Genomic DNA, 14,226 nt, shown 5'->3' on the forward strand with positions numbered 1-14,226 from the left:
AGTGGAGTAGCAGATCTGCTCTGCTCAGTGACTTCAGATCATCTGTAGACCTTTTTCATCAACAGGAATTATATTCTCGAAGGACAGTTTAACTAGGAGTCCAATTCTTTAAAGCACAGCACAGATCTATTTATGTTACCTAGGATACTAAAAATTCTAAGCTTGACCTTGATCTGCCTGATTTGTAAGAGCTGGTGTGTAGTGGCGACAACAGCCTCAGCCCACAAAGAGACTGACTGCCTTCTGGCCAGCTGTGTAACAGAATCCAGCAAGAGCTTCATACAGGCCTCCTTCCCAAAAGGAAGGTCTCCACAAACCAAGGGCTTTCAAGGAAAGGCAAAATGATGAAAACGCTCAGAATCAATCCTTGTACCATTTTATACTATGTTTTGTTTTGAAATTATCTATTCCTTTCTCCCCAGCTGGTGACAACACCGCCATCTTTCCCAGCACTCAGGTCCTTTCCCTGTTGCTGTCTCCCTTTTCCCAACAACTACCTCTGCTTTATCTAGGTCTTCATGCACTCTAAAAGTACCAGGACTTAAAGGGACACACCACGGAACAGCTGCTGACTGACCACTCATTCTTACTACCCTTAAGGGGCAATCACCCTGTTACAGAGGGGAAGTAACAACCTCACAGAGGATGTTCTCCCTCCTACCCCTACTCTGCTCCTTGCAATACAGTAGACCATGCTGGGAAATAAGGGACTCCCTTACACCCTCTTACTTCCCTACTTTGGGAGGGTGAAAATCTTGCCCTTGAAAGATATTTTAATTTGAATGATACCTAGTGATTTGTCAATCAAACAAACGTTCCATTCCCAGCAACAAAGAATGAAATGAGAACTTGAGGAAATCCATGACTAGCGGGTCCACAGATACATATTTCAGTCTTTCCTGGCCCTCATTCTCAAATGGGTGTGTGTCAAATGGGCCTTTATGCAAATGTATTTTCAGTCTCCTTTTGTGTAAGAATACCACCACTCAGCTCCATATCAAGGATTAGCTGCATTTCACACCAGTCCATCTTCATAGTACAGAACTTGGGGCAACTCCAGTGTGTTTACCAGGCTGTGGAGGATATGGGATGGTAGTAAGCCCTCAGGTGGCAAGTTCTGGATATGCCTTTTGGTGCAAATTACTTGGGAACATGTATCCAATTGTGTTCTCCTTTGAACTGTGACATTCCAGAGGCACTGCTCTTTATGTTGTTTGGTCACAATGTAGAAAGTTTATACATACTTTAGCTTCATAGATTCATAGATTCATAGATACTAAGGTCAGAAGGCACCATTCTCATCATCTAGTCCGACCTCTTGCACAGCGCAGGCCACAGAATCTCACCCACCCACGCCTACGAAAAACCTCACCTATGTCTGAGCTATTGAAGTCCTTAAATCATGGTTTAAAGACTTCAAGGAGCAGAGTAGCCTCCCTCAAGTCAACCATGCCCCATGCTACAGAGGAAAGCAAAAAACCTCCAGGGCCCCTCCAATCTGCCCTGGAGGAAAATTCCTTCCCGACCCCAAATATGGCAATCAGCTAAACCCTGAGCATATGGGCAAGATTCACCAGCCAGATACTACAGAAAATTCTTTCCTGGGTAACTCAGATCCCATCCATCTAATATCCCATCTCAGGGGATTAGTCCTATTTACCCTGAATATTTAAAGATCAATTACTTACCAAAATCCCATTTTACCATCTCCTCCATAAACTTATCAAGTAGAATCTTAAAACCAGATAGATCTTTTGCCCCCACTGCTTCCCTTGGAAGGCTATTCCAAAACTTCACTCCTCTGATGGTTAAAAACCTTCGTCTGATTTCAAGTCTAAACTTCCTGGTGGCCAGTTTATACCCATTTGTTCTTGTGTCCACATTGGTGCTGAGCTGAAATAATTCCTCTCCCTCTCCTGTATTTATCCCTCTGATATATTTATAGAGAGCAATCATATCTCCCCTCAACCTTCTTTTAGTTAGGCTAAACAAGCCAAGCTCCTTAAGTCTCCTTTCATAAGACAAGTTTTCCATTCCTCAGATCATCCTAGTAGCCCTTCTCTGTACCTGCTCCAGTTTGAATTCATCCTTTTTAAACATGGGAGACCAGAACTGCACACAGTATTCTAGGTGAGGTCTCACCAGTGCCTTGTATAATGGTACTAAAACCTCCTTATCCCTATTGGAAATGCCTCTCCTGATGTATCCCAAAACTGCATTAGCTTTTTTCACAGCCATATCACATTGGCAGCTCATAGTCATCCTATGATCAACCAATACTCCAAGGTCCTTCTCCTCTTCTGTTACTTCTAATTGATGCGTCCCCAACTTATAACTAAAATTCTTGTATTAATCCCTAAATGCATAACCTTACACTTCTCACTATTAAATTTCATCCTATTACTATTACTCCAGTTTGCAAGGTCATCCAGATCCTCCAGTATAATATCCCGGTCCTTCTCCGAATTGGCAATACCTCCCAGCTTTGTATCATCTGCAAACTTTATTAGCACACTCCCACTTTTTGTGCCAAGGTCAGTAATAAAAAGATTAAATAAGATTGGTCCCAAAACCGATCCCTGAGGAACTCCACTGGTAACCTCCCTCCAACCTGACAGTTCACCTTTCAGTAGGACCCGTTGCAGTCTCCCCTTTAACCAATTCCTTATCCACCTTTTGATGTTCATATTGATCCCCATCTTCTCCAATTTAACTAATAATTCCCCATGTGGCACGGTATCAAATGCCTTACTGAAATCGAGGTAAATTAGATCCACTGCATTTCCTTTATCTAAAAAATCTGTTACTTTTTCAAAAAAGGAGATTAGGTTGGTTTGGCACGATCTACCTTTTGTAAAACCATGTTGTATTTTGTCCCATTTACCGTTGACTTCAATGTCCTTAACTAATTTCTCCTTCAAAATTTTTTCCAGGACCTTCTCTGAGGAACCTTCTACATTGTTTCTGAACAAATACACTATAGCCTTGCAGTGAAAACCAAAAGGTCTGTTGGTTTCTGAGCACTAGTAGTACGCCTCAGAAGACACAAGGAAGAAATATTTATTCAGATCTGATCTGATTTGCTCACACATGCCATTTTACATACACTTCGGGACCCACTGCCAGTGAAATCACTTTTTTCCCCCATAGACCTTGGCTATGGGCTACATCCGTCAGTCCTTACTTTGAGTAACTGCCAGAAGCAAAAATCCTCAACGGATGGAGACAGGGCACTAGATGGGGAAGACTCTGAGTTACTATAGAGAATTCTTTCCCAGGTATCTGCCTGACGGGTCCTGCCCACATGCTCGGGGTCGAACCGGTCGCCATATTTGGGGTCGGGAAGGAATTTTTCCCCCAGTCAGATTGGCAGGCTTTTTGCCTTCCTTTGCAGCATGGGGCATGGGTCACTTGCAGGTTTAAACTATGTAAATGGTGAATTCTCTGTAACTTGAAGTCTTTAAACCATGATTTGATGACTTCAGTAACTCAGCCAGAAGTTAGGGGGTCTATTTCAGAAGTAGAGTGAGGTTCTGTGCAATGTGCAGGTCAGATTTACTAGATGATAATGATGATCCTTCTTACCTTAAAGTCTATGAGTCTATAAGCAAAACTCTCATGTGAGTCAATGGGTGTTTGGACAGAGAGAGAGAGCTATAGGATTTGGCCACATAAATAGAGGTCCACTTTCTACCCTTATAATTTATACATTGACACAAGTTAGATCTTTCATTCTACTTCTATATTCTAAATAGAGATTTTCTATATTAGAGTTCATTATGTTTGATCTCATATAAGATCAGACTAAGGAAAGAGAAGGTAGAAAGGGCTGCCTAGCCTAAAGACACTGACCTATCCCAGGCCTCTTGTGTCAGAACAGACTAAGCAGAGTGAGTTCTTGATTTTGTTGTTTTTCAAAGATTCTGTAACTCTCTCATGTGTTTTATTAAGGCTATGTCTACACTAGCACTTTTGGTAAAACTTTTTTCCATCAGGAGTGTGTGAAAAAAATACACCTTGACTGACATAAGTTTCACCAAGAGAAGCGCTGGTGTGGACAGTGCTATGTCGGGGGGAGATGCTGTCCTGCTGACATTGTGACCACCACTCACTGGGGGTGGTTTAATTATGCCAACATGAGAGCTCTCTTCCGCCAGCATAGAGCATCTGCATGGGAGAACTTACAGTGGTACAGCTGTGCCGCTGTAAGGTCTGTAGTGTACACATAGCCTAAGAGTAAAGTGTCTGTGGTTAAGAAATTCCTTTGCTAGGCCTGTGTTCCCTTGCTTTCCTGCCATGTTGGCCCTGAATGGTTTAACGAGAAATCAGAGTTCCCAGAGCCAGGTGATCAATGGAAGGGAACATATCTAAATAACTGGGGACTCAGGAGAGCTGGGTCATTGGCCTGGAGGATAGAGGTAGCTGAACTGTGGAATCCCACTGCTCTAAAAGGGTGTCAAACATGGGGTGTGCTCCTGGGAGTAAGCCTGACAGACCCATAACTGGGAACCATACCAGTCACTACCCAGACTCAGAGGGGCTTAGAAGCACCTGGGGCAGGATTTGGGTCTGTTTATTATGGACTGGTGTCTATCCAAAAGTGAGGATGGGGCCAGGTTGTAATAAGATTAGACATTGTTTTGTGTAGTATAAGCCCATTTTTATACCAGTTCAGAGGAGCTGCTACTGAAAACCATTTTTCGTAATGGTCAATTTGCTAGGGCAGATCAGGCTTAAGAAGAATTTGTATGACTAGCCTGTACACTATCCATCTGGAGATCTATAACAGCCACATGAAGCCAAAGTATGAGGTTTTGGCTATATCTTGTGCATCTGGGGTGTGAAACACAGCACATATTAAAAAAGGAGATCATATGAAACAATTTATTGTCCCCTTGAGAAATGTGAATCAAGGATCAATGCATATTTTGATTTGTAATTTATACTACACTCTTTTTATGAGTTACTTGTGATCCTATTTTCTCAGTCTGTTTGGCTTTTTAGTAATTATCTGATTCACATTTTAGAAAGGGCAATTTCGAAAGAGCACAATCCTTTCCTACAGTCCAAAAACCGTAATTATTCTGCAGTTAATCTGACCAGTGCCCTGATTACGTTCAAGAGTCCAAATATATTGTGTAAAGAGCTTGATTTTTGTCCTGCCCTTAAAGTAACTGAATTTGAAAGCATCAGAGAATATGAAAACATTGTGCTGGGGGGAAGAGTGAAGAGGAAAGGGCCATATTTCTCTGGACTAAGCTGAAGTTTGAATCTAAAGTTTTTGCTTTGAGTTCCTCTCTCCTTTCACTTTATAGTCCAGGCTCTCTCTCTCTCTCTCTCTCTCTCACACACACACACACACACACAAATAAAAAAAAAATCCATGTTTATTTGTCATGATTTCCACAGACTAGACCCAACAGCAGATTGAAGTTGTGAGCACTGCTTTGTGGTATTTCCTTTTCTGAGATTTTTTTTTCCAGGATGTTTTTGAACTGCCTCCATGTTCACACACACACACACACAGAGCGAGGTTACACCCAGTTGGTTCCTTCTCGAGGGTAAATTCTTTGGGATTCGCCGCTTCCAAACAGCCGATTTCCTTTCCTCGCAGCTGGGAGGGCAGGTTCCCAGGCTGCTGCTCCTGTGCGCTCTGACTGCCGCTGCTGGACCGTCCCCAGGAGGAGTGAGTCGCTTCCCTTCTAAGGTCCCTCCAGGCAAACCAGGGGGAGGCGGGGAGGGGATCCGGGATCAGCCTCTCCTGCCCCCGCAGCAGCCAGGATGCTCCGAGGCAGCGGCAGCTGCCGGCCTCTGGAATCCCGGCCAGGCGAGTCACCCCGTTAGGGGGCCCCGCCCGGCGGCATGGGCAGCGGCAGCAGCCGGAGGAAGCGGAGCGGCAGCCCCGCCGCGGATCGTCCCGGCAGGCGGGGCAGAAGCAGCAGCGCCCCCAGCGGGCAGGGCGAGGAGGCCAGGGGCAGCCAGGCGCCCGCCCCCACGGAGCCGCCCAGCACCAGCCTGCGGCGGCCGCAGCCGGAGGACTCGGACTCGGACTGGGAGCTGCTGGAGGAGGTGCTGGCTGAGTGCGAGGAGCCGGGCGCGCTGCCCCCCACGGCCCCGGGCCCGGCTGCCCCCAGCCGGGGGCCCGCCGGGGACACCTGGGCCGGCCACGACCGGCACCCAGAGGCGGCGGCGGCGGCAGGGAGCGGCCGGGGCAGCGGGGCCGCCGGAGGGGACCAGCCGGTAAGTGACACCCCCGGGCCGACAGGGGGCGGTAGCGGAGCGGAGCCCAGACAGCAAGATGGAGGCGAGGCAGGGCCCGGCCCGGGGCCCAAGTAACCCGCCTCCCGCCCCGCTCAGCGCCTTGGCCCTCGGCCAGCCCGTCCCCCCGGGGGCCCATCGCCCTGGGATCCAGCCAGCCCGTCCCCCCGGTTCCCCCTCTAACACATCGTCCCAGGGTTCATGACCCTGGAAACCCGCCAGCCCAACTCCCCCAGGAGCCCCCTCTACCCCACTGCCCTGTGGCCCATTGCCTGGGGGGAAAGCCAGCCCACCCCGATTCACCCCAAGGCTGAATCATAGACTATCAGGGTTGGAAGGGACCTCAGGAGGTCATCTAGTCCAACCCCTGCTCAAAGCAGGACCAATCCCCGACTAAATCATCCCAGCCAGGGCTTTGTCAAGCCTGACCTTAAAAACATCTAGGGAAGGAGATTCCACCACCTCCCTAGGTAACCCATTCCAGTGCTTCACCAGCCTCCTAGTGAAAAAGTTTTTCCTAATATCCAACCTAGACCTCCTCCCACTGTAACTTCAGACCATTACTCCTCGTTCTGTCATCTGCTACCACCAAGAACAGTCTAGATCCATCCTCTTTGGAAGCCCCTTTCAGGTAGTTGAAAGCAGCTATCAAATCCCCCCTCAGTCTTCTCTTCTGCAGCCTAAGTAATCCCAGTTCCCTCAGCCTCTCCTCATAAATCATGTGCTCCAGCCCCCTAATCATTTTTGTTGCCCTCCGCTGGACTCTTTCCAATTTTTCCACATCCTTTTTGGAGTGTGGGGCCCAAAACTGGACACAGTACTCCAGATGAGGCCTCACCAATGTCGAATAGAGGGGAACGATCACGTCCCTCGAGCTACTGGCAATGCTCCTACTTATACAGCCCAAAATGCTATTCGCCTTCTTGGCAACAAGGACACACTGTTACTCATATCCAGCTTCTCGTCCGCTGTAACCCCTAGTTCCTTTTCTGCAGACCTGCTGCCTAGCCATTCGGTCCCTAGTCTGTAGCGGTGCATGGGATTCTTCCGTCCTAAGTGCAGGATTCTGCCCTTGTCCTTGTTGAACCTCATCAGATTTCTTTTGGCCCCATCCTCTAATTTGTCTAGATCCCTCTGTATCCTATCCCTACCCTCTAGCGTATCTACCACTCCTCCCAATTTTGCATCATCTGCAAACTTGCTGAGGGTGCAATCCACGCCATCCTCCAGATCATTAATGAAGATATTGAACAAAACCGGCCCCAGGACCGACCCTTGGGGCACTCCACTTGATACCGGCTGCCAACTAGACATGGAGCCATTGATCACTACCCGCTGAGCCCACCAATCTAGCCAGCTTTCTATCCACCTTATAGTCCATTCATCCAGCCTATACTTCTTTTAACTTGCTGGCAAGAATACTGTGGGAGACTGTATCAAAAGCTTTGCTAAAGTCAAGGAATAACATGTCCACTACTTTCCCCTCATCCACAGAGCCAGTTATTTCATAGTAGAAGGCAATTAGGTTAGTCAGGCATGACTTGCCCTTGGTGAATCCATGCTGACTGTTCCCAATCACTTTCCTCTCCTCTAAGTGCTTGTGAATTGGTTCCTTGAGGACCTGCTTCATGATTTTTCCAGGGACTGAGGTGAGGCTGACTGGCCTGTAGTTCCTCAGATCTTCCTTCTTCCCTTTTTTAAAGATGGGCACTACATTAGCCTTTTTCCTGTCATCTGGGACCTCCCCCGATCACCATGAGTTTTCAAAGATAATGGCCATTGGCTCTGCAGTCACATCAGCCAACTCCTTTAGCACCCACGGATACAGTGCATCCGGCCCCATGGACTTGTGCTCGTCCAGCTTTTCTAAATAGTCATGAACCGCTTCTTTCTCCACAGACAGCTGGTCACCTCCTCCCCATACTGTGCTGCCCAGTGCAGTGAAGGTTCCAGACAGCCCATCCCGCCCCTGGTGTCCCCTCTGGCCCATGCCCTAGAGATCCAGTGAGCCCCATCCCTCCAGGATCCCATCTAGCCCATTGCCCCGAGGACCCACCTAGCCCCATCCCTCACTTGGACTCCCATTCTAACCCCATGCCCAGGGATTCAGCCAGCCTGACCCCCTTAAGACTCCCCCTATAACCTATCACCAGCTAACCCATTTCCCTTGCAGGTCCCCTTCTATTTAATCCCTTCTGGGAGTCCCAGCACAGCCTGTCTCCTTGGGAGGGGTATCCCAGCCAGACCAGTTCCTTGAGTTCAATACAGAACTGGTTCCTATAACGTCTGCAGATCAGCATCCCAACCTATAGAGCTCTCCTCTTTCTGTGGAAACAGTTGCATAGCTTAATTTGCCCTTTCTTTTAATTTTATCCTTTTACTCCTCGTTGTAGCCCCTTCAGCTAAAGTTGTGGGGTAAGCCCTTAGATAGTTCTTTTTCCGTTGCCGGTTCTCGACTTAGGCCCTGTGTACGTTAGAAAAGTCTATCATTGTAATATCAACATAGCCAGTGGTTGCCAAGCTATACCATAGTCAGTTCTTTTTATCTTTCCTGACAAATCATTCCCTGCAGCCCTTTTATCATTTCTGTTGCTCTTCCCCAAATTCCTTATCTCTTTTAGGGGAAATATAATCATGAAAGGGTCATGCCAGTCTCAGTTTTCTGTGCTCCATTAAAGGTTTTTTCCTCCTTCGATTAATTCCTTGTAAAAGTATCCCAGTGTCATTAAATAAAGCATCTGGCACAGCTCAATTTTTTTCCTTGGTTCAGTCATGTAAGCAATAGTTTTGAACCTGACCATATATATAGATACAGTATGTTTTAATGTTTGCCAGTTTACTGCAGTAACAGTGGTGCCATCTGAAAAAAAACAACCAACGCCTCAGTTTTAGTCTATACAGAAACTATTGAATTTTCTTGTGAATAGAGCTGAAATTAACAGGGCTTTCTTCTTATCCAACGAAAACAACATTAACTTCAACTTCTGTATCACCTTAGTATGATACCAAAGGCACCAAGAACAGGGATCTGTCTGTTAGATGCTGCTGCAGGAGGGACTACAAAAATTGTGGGAATACACTGATAGATTAAAAAGTAGTAACTAATATTTAGAATTCAGAGGACTTTCCCCATCAGATGCCTAACAACTTTTAGGTTAAGCTAAATGGAAGCTTAAAGCCCTGACAGTCTCACTTTAAGATTATATTCGTATTTCCATTGTAAAACTCTGTTTTTGCAAGGGATAATGATAACTAATATAATTTCCTAACAGAGTAACTATTTTGTCAACGATCAGCATGGGCACATTTAAAAAAACAAACCTCAAAGCGAAGTCATATTTAGACATCATGAAAAAATAGAGATTTAATATCTTTTCTTTGCTCTTATAACTCAAACACATTCAATTTTGAAATTAAGACTTGATCCTAGAACTTTTACTCACATAAGTAATTCTCACTCGTGAGCAATCCCACTGACTTCACTAGTTAATCTTTACTTATGTAAGGGCTAGAGGATATGGCTCTACATTTTTGTTCCAACATGTGCACTCAAATATTGATTGTGGTGTTTTTAAAAATAAGACGGCTCAGTTGAAATTTGGCTGTTGTGTGTAGGGTTATTTTTAAGTAACTACATTTTTAATATTCTGTATATTCTTATTTATAACATAAATTGGCAAACTACAGTAAGTCATGACAGGTGATGAACAGGATTACTTTTTTAATAAAAATAAACCAGAGAAAGTTAATCCATAAGAGTAGGTATTAGTAAAATGCTGAACTGACAAATCAATAAAGGTCCAAGAATTGAAGAATTAAGGTTGTAGCAGACATGTCTGAATTCATCTAACTAGATCTAAGTGGATACAGCACATACTGATATGTGATACCATGCACTATTTTTAGCCTTTTACAAGATGCTGCTGAAACTCCTTGCAGGATTTATCTATCAAACCCAGTAGCTTTCTGCCCTCTCCAACCCACTTTTGCCAGTACGCCTCTCCTTCACAGATATGCTCAATTAAGGTGTATTCTAAAGGTATTAGTCATTCACCTAATGTCTTTTTCATATCTTTTCTAGAATTTCTGATATCCAGCCCTAGTGGCTAGTCATATCAATTAGATATTTCACTTAAATATTAGTGAAGAATGTTGATATCTACACTATCATCATTAAGCTTCAGGGTTAGCACCACACTGAGATAAATCAGGGTCAGTTCACATCTCTCAAAGCAATAGTTTCAGGCTAACTCTCTACAGACTCACAGTAGGCAAGATTCTGATCCTCTGACTTATGATGAGATCTGCATGATGACAACACCTTGGAGAGTAAGGTGGTACTCGGGGTAGGAGAGGAGGGCACAGTCTAGCCCTAAGACAGATCTGTGTTGGTTCAAACAGAATACTTTTAAATTACAGCATACATTCTGCAGAAAGTGAGGAGCCACAAGAAACACCCCAGTGGGCGGGAGGCACCCATGGACAGAGGCTTGTGCACCATTGGCTTAGAATAGTCGGAAGGCTACGATACAACATGATCAACTACCATAACTTCAAAGATGTCAGCTAATATCTACACAGGTGGAAAGAAGGGTTTTCAATTATGTTAACCTAACTCAATTGAGCTAACACAATTGACAAAAGCACTCTCATCCCCTCCCAAGTCATTTGAAGAGAAACAAAATTACAGGGGCTTTGCAAAGAGAATTAACTCACAGGTTAGGTCAGGGTTTTTTTCCTTTGGAACCTGGAGCGCAAAGCATTTTCATCTGAAATTTCAAAGCAGTTCTCATACATGGACTGGTATTATTCTGATTATACAGATGGGGAAACTGAGGCTAGCAGCACAGTTAGGAATAGAACCCAAATCTCCTGAGTCTTATTCTTTTGGGACCCCTGGATCACTCTGACAGCAATCACCATTCCTTTTGAAACTTCCATTTAATTTCAGCCACCCACTCACCCATCTAGAGCCTGAGCAATCACTCTTGTTTTTCTGTCTCACTTTTCTTTGCTCAGCTCAAAAAGAATATTTGTGGTTTTACAAAAGATACCATAGTATAGTACATGGTGGCCGCTCTCTATGGAAACCGGGAAGGACTGTTATGCCGTGGCCTCATTCATCATGCTCCTGGCTTCCTAACATGGAAAAATGTGCAAGCAATCTGTTTTTTTAAATAGCCTTCTGCAGAGTTATAGTAGCACCTACTTAATAGAGACATAAAGTGATTACATTACAGCACTGCATATGGGATGGTATAGTTAATAGTAGTATATAATACTTAGTAGTCATAGTCCAATGGATTGTAATGTACTTTTAAAAATCTGATTTAGTCAGAAAGGTAGTGTATACTTTTTACATCCAGATAAGTTCCCTTTCCGTAGATTTGTGTGAAACAGTGTCACCTTGTGGCTGGTTAGCTGAATCTTATTTATGCTCTGTATTTCATATGGATAGTTCAAAGAGACATTTTTCATTGCACACGTACACACACACACACACACACACACACACACTTTTTATAGATACTTTTACATTGGCACTAAATAGTGTTCCTTTTCTTGTTGAAATACTTTTTAAAGTGGAAATAAACAATGTCTTTTATTCAACATTATTAAATATTATTTTCAACATTTAAAAATTACTGTTAATGGTCAAAAGTGCCCTCACGTCAAGTCCCTTGTTGACCAAAAGACTAGAAAACGTACCGAAGGGAACAATCCTGCGATGGCAGGGAAATGGACTAGATGACCTAATAAATAGATCTTTTCCAGCTCTAACATATGTGAATCTATCAACTCCTAGCTACAGCTGGGGGAATGATTGGATGGAAAATCCAAACAAATTGAGGTTTTGTCAAACTGCATAACTTGTTAATTTCTAGAGATGGATCTTGATGATCCCAAACTGAACATTTCACTTTTTTGTGTATGTGGATCACAAGCCACTAATTTTAACACAAGTTTGCAGTTTGGCCAGTGGACGAACAAACCGGTAGTTGTGTTGTAATCTTAACTAAAAAGAATGACAAAGAGTTTATGTCATCACAGCACAGCTGTGCTGCACTCAAACTGACAACTGAACAGAATGGCCACCAGGACGCAGAAGTGTTTTTTCTACCAACATCACTTTCTGATCTTTACAGAGAGTTTGGTTCACTTCGCTGCTTCTATCCTGTAAATGATTGCTGATCCAAAGCAAAAAAAATGGAGCATGGGGAGGAGGATGTTTACTAGAAAAAATTCTAGATCTCAGACATTTTAGAAGAAGGATTCTCTGGGAGCTCTCCATATTCTTCTTCATTTCCTGAGCGACACTCCTGTCAGCATCTGTCGTAACACTCCTGGGTTGGCCACAGGATGCTGCTCCAGATTGGTGAGACATGCCCCTCTCCAGGCCTTGAGCGCCTTACTTATTGCCTAGGATTCCATTCCACAATGTCACATCTGGTTACATACTAGGCCAAATTCGCCCCTGCAGTAAGTACGCTGACTTTAGTAGAGTTTCACTGAAGATTTCACTGAAGATGGATCTGATCAACTGAGTTCTAATGATTTGTATCAGCACCATGTGCCAAAACCTTCTTCCCAACCTGGAAATAGGATGGAAAGAAAACAAGGAGGAGGCTCTGCAGTCTGGCTGAGAACTAGAAAGAGGCTGAAAGCTGCATCACAAGATGCTGACATGATTTAATTTTTCACTTCATTGTAATAGGAGAGGTGCCAAACAACCCAGTGATTATTCATTTAGCTCCAGGACAGGGACCCACTGGTATTCTAGCCTTGTGCATCACATTAACCCACATAAAACATTAATGTAAGTTACCTGCTGCATGTGCACCATACAAATTACAACTAACATGAGCACACCAGGGTGGAGTTAGATTTCATTCTATGTCTATTCCATGCCATACTCAATGAGACAGCTCATGCCATATGACCTGAACTGCTGCTAAGATCGTCTCCTTCTCCTGATCACTCTGACCGCGTCATCTTGCCCATCTGGGATGAATTGAGAGCAGACAGAAGTGTGGGCAGAGACCTGAAGGTGTAGACTATACTTTACCTTCCTCTCTTTTCAGTTTTCCAGAGCTTTTCTTGAGGCAGTAGATACCTACATATACTAATATGCATTTCTCTTCGGAAACAAGTGTTGCTGCTGAAAGAGGTCCTTACAGAAGGTAGCATAGGTGCTTGAACTACTGGTGCTGGGGGGTGCTACAGTACCCTCTGGCTTGAAGTGGTTTCCATGATATACAGGGTTTCAGTTTGGTTCAGTGGCTCTCAGCACCCTCATTATACAAATTGTTCCAGCACCCCTGGAAGGTAGGAGCTAATTTTGCTTTGTGAAGCAGGTTTTACTAACCAGAGACAGTCCCGATGACTAATTAATTCTCTCTTCCGCCCACATAACATGTACAGCTCACAGTGTGGAGGAGTTAGTCACAGGGGGAAAAATCTGTTGTATAATTTAAACACACCCTTAAAACATCCAGCATCATCCTGCCTAGAAAAGTGTTGGAAGCTGGGAATGTTGGCTATATTCTCCGAGAGCTAAGAGAAGAGTCAAATGCCCCTAGAAGTGTATATTCCCATTCAGTGCTCATGATTAAGGCTATCCCTACACTGCACACCTTACAGTGGCACAGCTGTTCCACTACGGCAGGGCCACTGTAAGGTACTCGGTGTAACCGCTCTTTGTCGGCAATAAAGAGCTCTCCTGCCGACAAAATAAAACCACCTCCCAACAAGGCGGGTGGTAGCTTTGTCAGCGGGAGAGCATCTCCCGCTGACAAAGCGCTGTCCAGACTGGCACTTTTCATCAGTCAAGGGGGTTATTTTTTTCACACCCGAGTGACAAAAGTTTTACCGATGAAAGTGCAGTGTAGACATGGCCTAATACTGTTGATGGAATACAGTGCTCATTACAGCTTTACCACTGGGGGCGAGATTCATACCTGCTTGTGC

The 14,226-nt window shown here is 44.6% G+C and overlaps 1 protein-coding gene across 3 annotated transcripts in view; it reads left to right on the forward strand.

Moving 5' to 3' along the window:
• The first annotated feature begins 5,549 nt into the window (after positions 1 to 5,549).
• The window catches only part of CYS1 (cystin 1), a 43,033-nt gene continuing 34,356 nt past the window's right edge, over positions 5,550 to 14,226 (forward strand). For 2 of the 3 annotated variants that reach the window (XM_043510254.1, XM_043510253.1), the window contains exon 1: positions 5,550 to 6,240. In XM_043510254.1, coding sequence (XP_043366189.1) covers positions 5,863 to 6,240 — 378 coding nt within the window. In that variant the 5' untranslated portion in view covers positions 5,550 to 5,862. The remainder of the gene's footprint in view (positions 6,241 to 14,226) is intronic. The other variant, XM_038396603.2, reaches the window with a different exon arrangement.

Source organism: Dermochelys coriacea, chromosome 3 (genome assembly GCF_009764565.3).
Source record: "Dermochelys coriacea isolate rDerCor1 chromosome 3, rDerCor1.pri.v4, whole genome shotgun sequence".
NCBI lineage: Eukaryota > Metazoa > Chordata > Testudines > Dermochelyidae > Dermochelys > Dermochelys coriacea.